The following is a 14,504-nucleotide window of genomic DNA, read 5'->3' as shown; positions in this document are numbered from 1 at the left end:
TGAGATTGGCGTTTAAATCAATCAATCAATCTTTTAATCATCGGCAAAAAATAACTACAAATAATATAAAATAGGTACTTTAAACAAAATACCATAGACCTGCCATGCACAACAAAGAAGGAAACGGTAAAATCACAAAAATTCTGAACTCAGAGGAAAATCTAATCGGAAAGTCCATAATCACATGGCAAAATCAAATGACAAAACACATCAAAACCGAATGGACAAGAACTGCCATATTATAGCATTTACAACAATCAAGATTTGATAGAGAGACAAAATATGAAAAAAAAATAAGGAAGGCCTGAAGTGATTCTAATAAACTGTACGCTATTCATTTACCATGTTTTTGAACATGTTCGTACAGACGAAAAACAATAAAAATGTCATCGATGTAACATTTGAACTCATATTTCTAGCGTTTGATTTAAGGCTGTTCGCTTGTCGTGTTTTAGGAAAGTTTGTCAGATTTTCGGAATCCTCTGGTTTTTGCCGTTTGAATGCTATAACAAATTTTGCCTATTGACCACCATTTTTCTTTTCATAAATCTTTTGCACGTGTAATCATAAGCCATTTGTAAAAGTCTTATGAAATCTTATTGATTTAATGGTTTTTGAGAATTTTAACTTGTCAATGATAAAGCTATGCAAAATCAAGAGAGAAAAATCTGCAAAAATTCAATGCCCTATATCTCGAAAACAAGCACATAGACCTCTATATATGTTTTGCTTTTTTTATTCCTTCATTAATACCTTATCGATATATACTACTTTTATCAAAAGCTATTTATTTTGAAACTAGGAAGCGAACTTTCTTAATAATTTTTTGGATTCTTATATCTGAATTTGCTTCGGAATTTGGTATTTTATAGGATTTACACAAATTATATATTGGTGACGCATTGGATTTTATATTGATGTAATAACCTATACTATTAGAGAAAAAGACTTTGCTGAATTAAATTTAAAATACCTTATTTTAACAAAATATCAACGAACTGAATAAGAAATATCTTTCCATCAAAGACCACTTTATTTGTAATTTTTTAGAAATATTAAGTATTTTGACATATGTCACATAATATTTTCCAGATCTAATTAAGGTTTTGAAGCAACTATAATCGTAAATTTTATCTCTGTTACTTCTTATGGTAAATTTTAATTCTATCAAGATTATTGACTCTTTAACGCACCTTGTTTCGTTTTTGAATGCAATTATGCTTGCTACACAATACTATTTGCAGATATGATTTTAATATGTGAAAATTTATTTCTACAAAATATGCAGCATTTTTTTTTACAAATTACACAACATATTGAGTCCCTGTTTAATTGGAAGACGACATGTTCTGTGAAATAATAAGAGAATCATTCAAACGCCATATTTATGTTATTATCTGTCAGGGTCTTCCTTCTTCAGGAGTACAATCTGTGTACTAATAGTTTTGTATACACTGGATTATTTTAAATGTCTATTATATATTTTTGAATTATTTAGCTGCGGCAAGTGTAACCTTAGTGAGTGCATTCACGGCATATAAAGTTTTCGTACAAGACCTTATCACAGGTGTGTTTGATATACGCTATATGATAAACATTTAATTGATAACTTATGTTTAAGTATGATACTATAATGGGTTATCGTATCTTTTAAATGTTATGCTCTGAGCGTTCCTGGTGAAGGTTAATCCAGAAAAAATGACATTAATAACGTGTATTTTTAGTTTGCAGTAGTCTTCCTTAACGGTAAATATTGATAAATTGTCATTGAGCGATCAGATGATAACAGTTTTATTCTCATATTTGCACTTTGATTAAGGGTACTCAATAACCACTTCAAGACATCAGAAAAAGAAAGAGTATTCACAAGCAGTATGACTCAGAAAATTACAGAACCCGTGCCATAATCGCAACACAATCGACGAAAGACAAGCAACGATCCACAAACACTACATATAAAACTTAAGATTAAGAAACAAGAACATTGACAAACAAGAGATGGACTTGAGAAGGGTTGACATTCACATGCTTACCAGAGTCATACGTCTTACTGATCATGTCATTGACCATATATTTGATGTCTAGCAGAAGGGAAACATAGCTAAAACTACATTATTTCACTCTAACATTTGTAGCAAAAGAAAACCGATTTATAGATTTTTTGCGCAATTGCAACGTCTTTTCTCATAAGATTTTGTTCTCAATATTGTATTCTTTTTGCAATTTTTTAAAGAGGAAAAGAAAATGTTCTTTGACATAAACATAAGTTATGTATAAATAACTATGTTAATGTATTGTTGTTGCGCAGGGTTAAACTGGTCTTCAGGGAAAATTACAGAGAAAAGAGAAGCGGACGGTTAGTGTGTAATTTAAAACATATGGTTCTTACATGTAAATCAATGGTCGAACTTCCGTATTAACACAAAGTTAATGAGTAAACTAAATGTTTGATATATTGACTTTAAATGTATTTTATTTCTGTAGTAACTCGCAAACAAGTATTATAACAACTTTTTGTTAATAAATATTAATCAATATTTTATCTGAGAAGTTTTCCTTAGAAAAAAGGATGAAGATATAAACATATTATTTCAGTTTATGTTGTCTATTTTATGGTATCTTTGGCCTCTCGTTTACACTGTACACTGTTTACAAAGATATTTCTGAATTTTATTATACATTAGCTGAACTATTGAACTTTTCATTAAATTTACTTTAATTGAAAAATGTATATGCCCTATTCAATGGTTTATATTGAAATTAACAAATGATAGTATTTGGTAAAGAATTCTAAACAGATTGTGACATATGTTTAGAAACAACTGTGCACCGGTATCAAAAATTCAGTTTGCACGATAAATCGAGTTGATTATAATTAATACCATTGGTGGATCTAGGGGTTTTCGGGGGGTAAGAACACTCTATTTTGACGATCAACACATTTGAATAAATGTATATGGTTGGAAACCCCTTCTTTATATTGTACGCATGTTACAGAAAGAAGAAAGATGATAGGAAATGACGTGGCCCATGGACTTGCCTGGTCACATTACTGTGGTTATCTACAACATGTTTTGCCAGGTAATGTAATATAATTGTTCTACATTTCTATATCGATTTTTGAAAAATATATCTGCGACATAATTGTTTTAGGGAATAACAGTAAAAGGGGACAGTTTTTAATTCATTGTCTACTAATTTTAGAAGTGAAACTAAGCTAATTTTCTAACAAAAGCAAAACATGTATATTTGATTTGATTGGTACCTATACAACAGTTTGAACTACTGTGTTATTAACAGAATATACATTAAAACAATAACAACGCCAAATTGAAACACGAAAAACAATTAATACAATATCAATAGGTAATGAAAGTGTGCTGTCAATTCCCTGGAATATTTTATAACAGTTTTAGTTATAACTTTATCTGACAACCGCATACACATATTGACAGTGCTTTTTTTTTCTGTTCTGGAAATTTAGGTTTTATTTTGCATTGGGAGGACGAGATTCTTTTCTTAAAATAATAGTTATCTTAAAGTTGAAGTCTATAATGTATGAAAAATAAATTTTTACAGCAGCTTGTATCATAAAAACATTTTATTATCATTAAAGTTATGACTTAACCCATTATGAGTGTTGAAGAATTTTTTGATATGTTACCGTATGGCGGGTTATTTTCGCGAGGTGAAAATTTTCGCTTATGTTCGCAGATAGAACAAAATCGCCAAAATGAATTCCGCAAATTTAAAACAGGACATTCAAAGGTATTACCAGTAATAAAATTTTTGAACCCGCCAAAATAATAACCGCCAAAATATTTCGCATTACTTATTCAATGAAAATCGTAAATTTTTACACCCGTAAAAATAATCCGCTAAACTGCATATCTTTAGTTATTGAAGAAAGTATTGAGCAAACAGACTGGTATAAAAATCTGCCAAAGGAGGAAAGAAAGCAAATACCAAAGAAGCTATATGAACTGATTCCAAGAAAATGTTACGTAGACATACCAGGGAATGATGACAACATTGAAAAAGTATCTGATATAGCTATAGAAGGCGACAGAGCCGGTAACAGAAGAAAATATAAACTTCAGATTTATAGCATAAAGGATGGAAAAAAGGTAAAGATGATATATGCGCAATAACAAATGCAACGCACAAAATCCATACATTTCATTACAATAATGTCTACTACATATACATTGTTATAATAGTGATGTAAATGATTTTAAATTTTAACACGTTTTTGCGGCTATAAAAAGACCAGTTCAACTTTATTTCTTGACGTCTCAAAAAATAAAATTTTACCCCCAAAAAAAAAAAAATCTGCCCAATACGTGAAAACTAAAGTCGTGTGTATTTCATGTATTTGTTAACTTTTAAAACAAAGATCAAGTCTTCTTATTCGTATTCTTGTCTTGATTTGTAATTGACTTTTTATTTTTGACTTGTGCGTGCTGTTCAAATGTTCATTGTCGCAAAAAAAAGAAAGAACAAATCTTTGTACACTGTGTATTAATTTCACGGTTATTCTTAAAACATGTAAAGTATACCATATTTCTATGAATTTGTAGCGAAAACAAAATGCGAAATCTAACTTTGCTCAAAATAGTTTTTAAACGATTCTAATATAATTTGCATATAAACATATTCTTCGATTCAATGTGTCTTTTTGTCTCGTTTACTACAACATCCTTGATTGGAATAAACATGTACAGACAAATAATTTAACAATACTTTAGGTTTTGAGTTAACACTTAATAAATTTTGAACAAAATTGTCAACAGTTTAATTGGGTTTCACTAAAGAAATCCTTTGTTAAATTTAGATAAATGATCGTGTATGCATGATTACCTAAACTACGACAAGGACAATTTAATGAGCATAAATCGCAGTTTGAAATGTTGAAAAGAGGCTTAACCAAGTCTTAAATTACTGTTAACTCCATTGAATGCAGTTGAAAGATATTGACTTTTAAACGGCTATTACATCAAATCGATTTATCAAGTTATCCATTTTTTACTCAACATTTTTAAAGCTTTTAACATTTTTATACCACACAAAGGAGCATATGTTTTTGGCCTGTACGTCCGTTTGTCGAAGTTTGATCAACTTGAAACAGAGTACAATGTCCCTTATGATAACATTTATCTAATTTGAATGACACATCAGAGTTTTGATCCTAACTTCACGGTCACTGATCATATAACATCACAGTGCGAGTGGGGCATACGTGTATTATTGACACAGTCTTGTTCACGTTTATTCTAACTTATATGGATTTTAGAATCCTGTGACGTGGCAAAAAAAAACCAGTGTTATTCTCTGATTTATCAACTTTTCGGTGTTTTTACCACCGTGTAAGATTTAAATTTCAAAGTACACATATCAAAACTTTATACTACAGTTATTGCATAAAAATCAAATTAAAACTCGATTATGTATGAAAGCACGATTCTAATTAATAAATAATTGATATTCCCTAAATAATTAAATGAAACAATATTATATTTTTTTTAGAAATACTATTGTGTATGTGAATGCCCACCTGTATTAAATACAATAAACAACATGAATGACATACAGACGGTCGGCATTACTCGTTCTACAGGCAGCAATATCTTCTTCCCTTTGAGAAAACACCCAACACTACAGTTATTCACCGTTGATACAAAACTGGTTCAGCTGATGAGATTCTACTACGCAATGAATGCATTACTTTGTTTAAAAAAAGACAATAAAGACAAAGCCAGATTTCTTTTGTTTAACGGTAAATCATGTGTATGGTTTAACAGTATTACTAAATAAGATGTTTTACATACCTTTGTAAGAAAAGAATAATTCAAAATGATAATTTAAAATGAATTTCTAGACTAAATCTTAATTCATGATTTAACTACATGGAGATATATTGCATGTTTGTAAAACTAAGTGCATTGCTTGTTTTAAGCTCTTTGTTTGTCCTTTTGTCGGTCTTCGAGTTTGGTTATTCATATGGTATCTTCCGCCTTTCTTTAAATTGTTGCTTAAAATGAATTTTAAGGATGTACTTAGGTGAGGTCAGGTGAAAATTAATAAATTAAGAAGTTAAAATTGATACTATAAGCTGGTAGAGCATCAATTAAGGATAAAAATAAGCTAAAAATATTGATAGGTCATATCAGGGATTTTGTCTATGTGTGTTACATTTTAGTGTTATGTCGTTGTTCTCCTCTTATATTTAATGCGTTTCCCCCGGTTTTAGTTTGTTATCCCGATTTTGTTTTTTGTCCATGAATTTATGAGTTTTGAACAGCGGTATACTGCTGTTGCCTTCCTTTATTCATGGAGCTCCTTTTCGAGATATTTGAGATTTAAAATATGACGGGAAAAGGCTGACTCGGACTTTTACCTTATATTTGCATTGATATTATTGGGGCTTGATGAGTTCCGGCCCCTGACTAAGGTAACGGGTCTGTGAGTAGCTCAGCAAAAAATAGATTTTCAGTATCAATTCTCGGTGAATATCGAATGCAGATTATTTAAAATAAGAGAGACTACAAACAATGATAATTATTCACTCGTAAAATTGCATTTGCAATTTAAAACTATCAAGATATTTTAGTGAACATGACAAAATCAAACACACAAGAAGAATCCAATATGGCGTCGTATGCCGAAGCATTTAAAAGAGGTCCTAAATCTGAAACAACTGACTCTCTGACTTCAGTAAAACCAGTGTTTGTGGAAGAATCAGATGTCTTTAGTCACATCCCCAAAGAAGCCACTAGAGGCTTATTTTTAACTATATCTGAAATGTACAAGGCTATAGGTGCAGTCGTGCCAGACAGATCAGTTATGGGCCTTCAGAGAATTAAAGGTTTGTGGAGAATCTATCTCGACACATTAAAAGGCAAAGAATTTCTCCTTTCAGAAGGTCTTGAAATTCGAGGCAAATCTATTTCTATTTACTCTATAAATCCTAGAGTTCGCATTCAAGAAAATTCAACAGATGTGAAAATTCGTGTTAAAGATGTACCACTCTCGGCTGACGATGGACAGATTTTGAGAGCCTTAGAGGGGTACAATTGTGTAATTTTGAAGCACTTAAGAGAACGATTGCGCTACAATGACATGATAACTAACTGTCAAACTGGTGACAGGATAGTTTATTGTGAAGGTCCATTGATCTCTGCTATTCCAAAGTCTATTCCAATTGGGAAATATAGAGCAACGGTTATTTACAGAGGTCAACAAAATGACAACATTAAATGCAACAAGTGCATGGAACTTGGACACACAACCAAAAATTGTGAAAATGATTGGAAGTGTAGAATCTGTGGTGAATCAGGCCACAGGCAAAATGAATGCACCAGTGAAATGTCTTCTGAGCAGGAGCAAGAAGGTGCCTCTAGCGCACATCATGAAAATCACTACGAGCCGAGCGATGTAAACACACAACAACATACAAACAGTAATGAAAATCTTGATGCTATGCAACCAACTGAAAATGTAGCACACGCAGAAAATGATTCTGTCGCAAATACAGTCACTTACGATGATGCAATAAAATCACAATCAATCTTGACTGAAGACCAGAGCTCGAGCCCTCTATGTGAACAACAAAATCAACCTCCAGCAGCCAGACCAAAAATAAAACCAGGTCGAAGGGAAACGAACAAACCCTCACATACAACAAGTGAGGCCACCAACAGAAATTCCCGTGGTCAATCACAAATCACCAGTTTCATTCACGGTCCAAATCAGTCAACACGTCGAAACCAACATCAAGACACTCCAGTCAAAACTTCAAACAGGAGTGGTTTAGAGAAGTCTCCAGTGACGCCTACAGAAAAGCTACACGATGGTGCTAGTAACAACACAAGTAAAAAATCAAAAACAACAAAAATATAGTTCTGTAGATGTCATATATATTGAACTTTGAAATTAACACTAAACTATTTCATTTTAGTTGATATTATATTTTTACCATATAAAAAAAAAAAATAAAAAAAAATGTCACTGTATATAACACTTTTCACTTTTTCATTTCTCATTGCTGGTTTATATATGTGTTTGGAATGTAGTCCCCTGTATTCTAATTTTCTGTTTTTGGCAAGTGATACCTATCACAGATTAAAAAGTAAAGAAACTGTAAAATACAAAGCATTTAATTGGTATCAAACTGCTTATTTTTTACAATCACTATCAAGCATATTGTTTAATAATGTTTCTAGTAAAGCAACATTGGAAAAAATCCAATTTCTATTGATCTTTTCACATTCCTTCATTCACAACCAGTCAGAGAGGTCTTCTTATCCTAAAAATAAAAATAAATATTTTTTACCTTGTTTGTATATAAATATTGTTCTTTTTTTAAAAATTGATTTGCATATATATATGTATTTCAATATGAAACGCATAAATAATTGTACTTGTATTTGTTTGACAAACATTGAGTGTGCTAAAATTGTGAGGCACATGTCAATGTCTGTTTTTGAAGTCACATGGATGACCCAAATAATGACCCATGGGGTATATGTAAATGAAAACAATCGATTTTATCTATCTATGAATGTATATGCAACTTGTTATTGTATGTTCTTAATAGAAACAAATTGTGTTAACACTTTACTTGTGAATACATGTAAATACATTCAAACTAAATATGTATTTTATCCTCTTTGCAAAAGGATTGTAAATACAAATACAGGTAAAAAAATAACCCTGTTTATAAACATTATTTACAAAGATAACAATCATGATATTTACAATAGTATAAATTGTATAAACTATAAAACAAACAAATTGAATTTCAAATGTAAAAGAAAAATCAATAACTTATGCCTATTAATAAGACAAAGTAAAAGTCGAATCATAGATAAATGTTCTAGAACAGAGAAAAGCGATAAAAATAAAACAACTGAAAAGATGTCTATTTATAGTCTCGTGCTCTGTGAAGGTCAACTTCAGTGTGACCTAATTGTATTACTTAACGGGATTTTACCTATGTTAACTTTTAAAGTACACATAACACGGTAAAGGGATTATAAATAAAATTAACTACTCACCAACCATGGTATTTAACAAACATCTTCATATCTGTACAGTTAATTGTAAAGGTCTGCAACAACCTGATAAAAGAAACAGATTGATTGAATGGTCAAAATCCCAAAAGTGTGACATTCTTCTAATGCAAGAAACACACTTTACAGATAATTTAATAAACACTTTAAATACTGAATTTGAAGGTAATCTGTTACTGAGTAATGGTTCTAGCAATTCTAGAGGTATTGCCATATGGCTGAATAAAAATTTAAACCTTAAAGTAATTGATGACTATAAAGATAAAGAAGGAAGACTTTTACTTGTTAATATTGAAATAAATGACACTATAATAACAATAGTTAATATCTATGCACCAAACAATCCAAAAACCAGAAATACTTTTTTCAAAACTGTCCATACATTAATAGAAGAAAAAAGTTTAGGTCAACTTATTCTAGGAGGAGATCATAATGAAATTTTATGTCAAATTGATTCAAAGGGTAAACCTAAGCAACAAAAAAATAGGAAAAAAGTTCACAACTTAAATAAACTTATAAAGACTCTAAAGCTCAATGATGTGTGGAGAATCAAAAATCCAAATAAAATTCAATTCACATGGAGCAGAAAAGACAGGTCAGAGTCAACACGAATAGATTATTTTTTAATAGCTCCAGAAATATTTAAAAACTGTGTTTCATGTGACATTAGACCAATAGTATTACAATACACAGACCACAACTGTGTTTCTTTAAAAATAAATCTAAACAGAGGCCAAAAAGGAAAAGGGTACTGGAAATTAAACAGCAGTGTACTTCAAAATGAAAACTATGCTGAAATAATTAAGAAAATAATTAAAAAATTTAAAAACAAAGCTAAAACAAGAACAGATCTTGACATACTGTGGGACAATTTCAAAATAGAAGTTAGGGACCAGACAATAAGCTATTGCAAAACAAAAGCTAAGAATAAGAAAAACCTAATCAGCAAGTTGGAAAAAAATTTAACAGAATTAAATAATATTATAGACACATGCAATAATAAAAATAATAATAACATATTAAAAGAAATAGATAATATAGAAAATGAAATAGGAAAACTCTATAACGAAAAAATAAAAGGAAATCAAATAAGAGCACGGATAAAATGGGTTGAAGAAGGAGAGAAAAATTCGGCATATTTTTTAGGAATGGAAAAATCAAGACAGAGTAGAAAAACAATAACCCAATTATATGATGATAAAGGTCAAATTACAAGAGATCAAGACAAAATATTAAAATTGGAAGCAAATTATTATAAAAATTTATATTCTACAAAAAACCCTGATATAGAAGCAACTAAAAAGTATTTAGATTCTCTCAAGGAATATAAGAAGTTAACTGACTGTGAAAGTAATTCCTGTGAAGGGGAAATAACTGTTGATGAATGTACTGATGCAATTTTTAAAATGAAACTCAATAAAGCGCCCGGGCTTGACGGATTAAATGTGGAATTTTACAGAACATTCTGGGATGAACTTAAATCTTTTATAGTCTCCACTTTTAATTACTGCCATGAAAAAAGAGAACTATCTAACACTCAGAAAGTTGGCTTAATATCTCTAATTTATAAAAAGAATGATCCCTTTTCTCTAGACAATTATAGACCTATTACTCTTTTGAACTATGATGCTAAATTACTTGCTTATGCCTTAGCACAAAGATTAAAACCCCTGCTACCAAAGATTATACATACTGATCAAAAAGGATATGTCAAAAATAGGTATATTGGTTTCAACATTCGACAAATACAAGATGTCATAGACTATTCTGAAACTTTCAAAATTGATGGGGCAATTTTATTTCTTGATTTTACAAAAGCATTTGACTCATTAGAATGGGACTTCATGTTTGAGACTTTAAAAAAATTTGGATTTAAAGATAATTTTATAAGGTGGGTTCAGACAATGTACTCTGATATTAAAGGATGCATTATTAATAACGGGTGGGTTTCCTCCCGCTTTAGGGCATCTCGCGGGATCCGACAAGGATGTCCGTTATCCTCGTTACTATTTGTTCTAGCTGTAGAAGTTATGGCAATAAAGATAAGGGAAAATAAAAACTTAAAAGGACTAGAAATAAAATTAGACGGTAGGAGTAATACCCTGAAAATCTGCCAATTAGCTGACGATACTACTCTATTTCTTCAATCAAAAAAGGATGTAACTCTAGCAATTAATTTAATAGAAATATTTGGTACTCTCTCAGGTTTGAAACTGAATAAAACAAAAACTGAAGGAATATGGCTTGGTCGATTAAAACACAGTCGGGAAAAATTTGAAGATATAAATTGGTGTACTGCACCTATCAAAAGCCTAGGAATTTACTTTGGTTATAATAAACAAGAATGTCAAAAACTTAACTTTGAAAAACAACTGTTAAAAAGTAAAAAAATAATATCTGATTGGAGTAAAAGAAATCTTACTATCATAGGAAAAATAGTCGTCATCAAATCTTTGGTTTTGCCAAACCTAACATATGTTGCATCAAACACTATTATTCCTAAGGAAATGTTGCAAAACTTTAAAACTTTAATATACAATTTTATTTGGAAAGGCAAAAGGGATAGAATAAAAAGATCAACACTTTCAAATGATTTTCTTGAAGGTGGACTTAAAATGACAGACATTGATGCTTATATAAAATCACTGCATATCAACTGGATTCTTAAATTAAGTGAAAATAAAAATGACAACTGGACAATTATTCCCAAATTTTACTTTAACAAATTAGGAAAAAATCTTCTTGTATTTAAAATGAACTTAAAGAATATAAACGACATTGATAAAAGTAAGTTACAATATTTACCGGACTTCTATAAACAACTAATTAAAGATTGGATAAGTGTAAAGGGAGGTAATACAAAATATCCCAAAAATTTTCTTGAAATTAGAAAACAAGTTTTATGGGGAAATGATAATATCCGGTTTAATGGAAAATGTTTAAACTTTGAAGATTGGATAAAAAGTGACATTACTAATATAAATGATGTAATTGATGAACAGGGCAATATCTCTGAAACTATCATTTTGACTAAACTTAAAAATAAACAAAATTGGATAAGGCAATTATTTATGTTAAAAAAAGCAATACCATTTGATTGGAAAACAATTCTTGGCACTGAAGATTCATTCAAAACTAAAGTTAAAGTTATAAATGATTTAAAAATTATGCACAGGGCAATTACTCCCTTAATAAGTACAAAAGAACTCTATAAATTATTGACATTGAAAAATAGTTGTGATAAACCAAATGGTTTTCTTATGTGGGAAAAAATATTTGATGAACATTTAAATTCTAAATTGAAAAATACTTTTGTTTTTATTTTTCAATATCTTACTGATAATAGATTGAAAATATTTAGATGGAAACTTATTCACTACATACTGCCAAGTAATGAACTATTAAAAAAGTGGAAAATTACTGAAGACAACTTATGTAAGCATTGTAAAAAAAAGGAAGACTATGAACATTTTTTTGTCAATTGCTCATATAATAATGACTTTCTAAAAATAATAATGAAATTAATGAAATCCCTAGGTATTGAAAAAGACATTATAAGCCTTGAAAATTTAGTAACAGGGTACAAAATTGAAGATTCAGCATACTTTGATATTAATTATATATTAACTTTAATATCCTTCTCAATATACAAATCACATTTTGTCTCAGAAAAGAAGACAAAAAAAATAAACATTTTAAAAATTTTCCAGAAAGAAATTTCAGAAATAATTGAAATAAACAATTTTAATAACAAAAAAACTAAACAGATACTCATAAAAACAAATAGATTCATTACAAAGATTCAATTGAATCAGGACTAAGCTATGTATGAAGCACACAACATTGTGTACAAAATTGTTTCTTGTACACAAACCAAATATGGCAATATTTATGATCAAGTTCAACCATGCATGATCAATGTTTGTAAGCATGTTCAGCCATGCATGAGTCACCACATGTAAATTATACAGCATTTTTTTTATATTTTAAATTTTGTATTTACAATGATAAAAAAAAAGTTATACTATAAACAGTATATCCGTACGTTTATTAATTAATGTGGAAAAATAATGTATCATTTCGCATGTCGAGTGTTTCAACTTGTTACACTTAAATTACCTATTTGTGAATTACACACATACATTTCGACAAAAAAGATCAGTAGATAACTAAAGAAAATTTGAATAGTAAACTCACCATATATAATCGTTAAATCCAGTGGATAATATTTATATAATTTAGACACACATCCAAACTATACCCGATAACGCACATGCGAAAAACAACACATACTGTGCCCAATACTAATGGAAACACGGATCATACCGATAACGGAGTTGATTCCGGAAAAAATAAATACTATGAAAAAGAGAAACAAAATGTAATGTATGTGTATAATCACATTAATTTATAGAATATATTTTGTGAAAAATTTTATGTTATGAATACTAATATTATGAATAAATAATATCTTGCCAAATAGTGCTTCCCTTAACTATTTGGTAAGCTAACATGGGGGATACTAAGTTAAAGCTGTAAACTTAGTAATTTGTTACAGCAAGATTGCAATAAAGATATTGTTACGTTAGAAAAAAAAAAAAAAGATATTATTGGGGCCCAAAACAAAAGAAAGAAAATCAAGAATCTTCTAAAATTTTTGTAAATGACCTTTCATGAGCTATGAAGTCTTATATGAAAAAATAAATGGGTGTTATGGGGCAAATATTTTACATTGTATTGTATGGAAAAACACAAAGGAGTCCGAACATGTGACACAAATTCCAAAACCTCATCTGAGTACATCCTTAACTCCAAAAGTAATAATAATTCATGAATGGAAATGAATGTATTGAAAGTTCCCCGTCCATTCTTAAAGCCTGTAAAAATTCTGAAATTGAATCATTTGTGCAAATATTATGTATGTCAAATTCACCATTTTTTTTTTCGTGAGCAGTAGTTTTGAACCAACAGGAAACATTTTTGTAGCCAGCTCTCTTTAATGTCGAGCACTTTTTAACTATGACTTCAAGATTATGTTTCGTGTTTTTATTTCATTGTTTATGTGAGTGAACAACATTCCATTGAAACGTGTGTGTGTGGTTGTTTTTTTTTTTTTTACAAACTAAGGTCTTTATGTATACAAACATATACGGAAACATTCGACACTTATGGCAAAACATTTTGATGACAAAAAGACACACAAATCTACGTTTTGTTTAAAGACAAATCCTTCTATTCAGATCTACCAATAATATCTTCTTTATATTTTATTTTTACTTTAGGCTAGGTAAAAGCTTTAAAATAAGCAAATAAAAAAATGGGGTCACCGACCTCGTTTTCGATTTAAAACGCCATCTTTTTTTAACTGGACCCCTGCTGTTGTGTCAATCTTATCTACAGAGTGTGTCGAAGTATCAATCAGCGGGTGGCCAG

At 29.9% G+C, this 14,504-nt stretch overlaps 1 protein-coding gene and 1 long non-coding RNA gene across 2 annotated transcripts in view; one reads left to right on the top strand and one right to left on the bottom strand.

Annotated features, from left to right (window-relative positions):
* The window catches only part of LOC139486052 (uncharacterized), a 32,974-nt gene that overhangs the window by 4,756 nt on the left and 13,714 nt on the right, over positions 1-14,504 (top strand). The window contains exons 4-8 of the mRNA XM_071270742.1: positions 1,499-1,567; positions 2,309-2,356; positions 2,998-3,081; positions 3,898-4,127; positions 5,527-5,776. Coding sequence (XP_071126843.1) covers positions 1,499-1,567; positions 2,309-2,356; positions 2,998-3,081; positions 3,898-4,127; positions 5,527-5,776 — 681 coding nt within the window. The remainder of the gene's footprint in view (positions 1-1,498; positions 1,568-2,308; positions 2,357-2,997; positions 3,082-3,897; positions 4,128-5,526; positions 5,777-14,504) is intronic.
* On the bottom strand, positions 8,141-13,390 carry LOC139486047 (uncharacterized). The gene is made up of 3 exons (XR_011655463.1): positions 13,269-13,390; positions 9,057-9,119; positions 8,141-8,305 (listed from the first exon to the last, which is right to left on the bottom strand). It is a non-coding gene; the product is annotated as an uncharacterized lncRNA (long non-coding RNA).

This window comes from Mytilus edulis, chromosome 8 (genome assembly GCF_963676685.1).
Source record: "Mytilus edulis chromosome 8, xbMytEdul2.2, whole genome shotgun sequence".
NCBI classification, from domain to species: Eukaryota; Metazoa; Mollusca; class Bivalvia; order Mytilida; family Mytilidae; genus Mytilus; species Mytilus edulis.
Note: the sequence above shows the minus strand (reverse complement) of the source record. Positions and strands in the feature narration are given on the sequence as shown.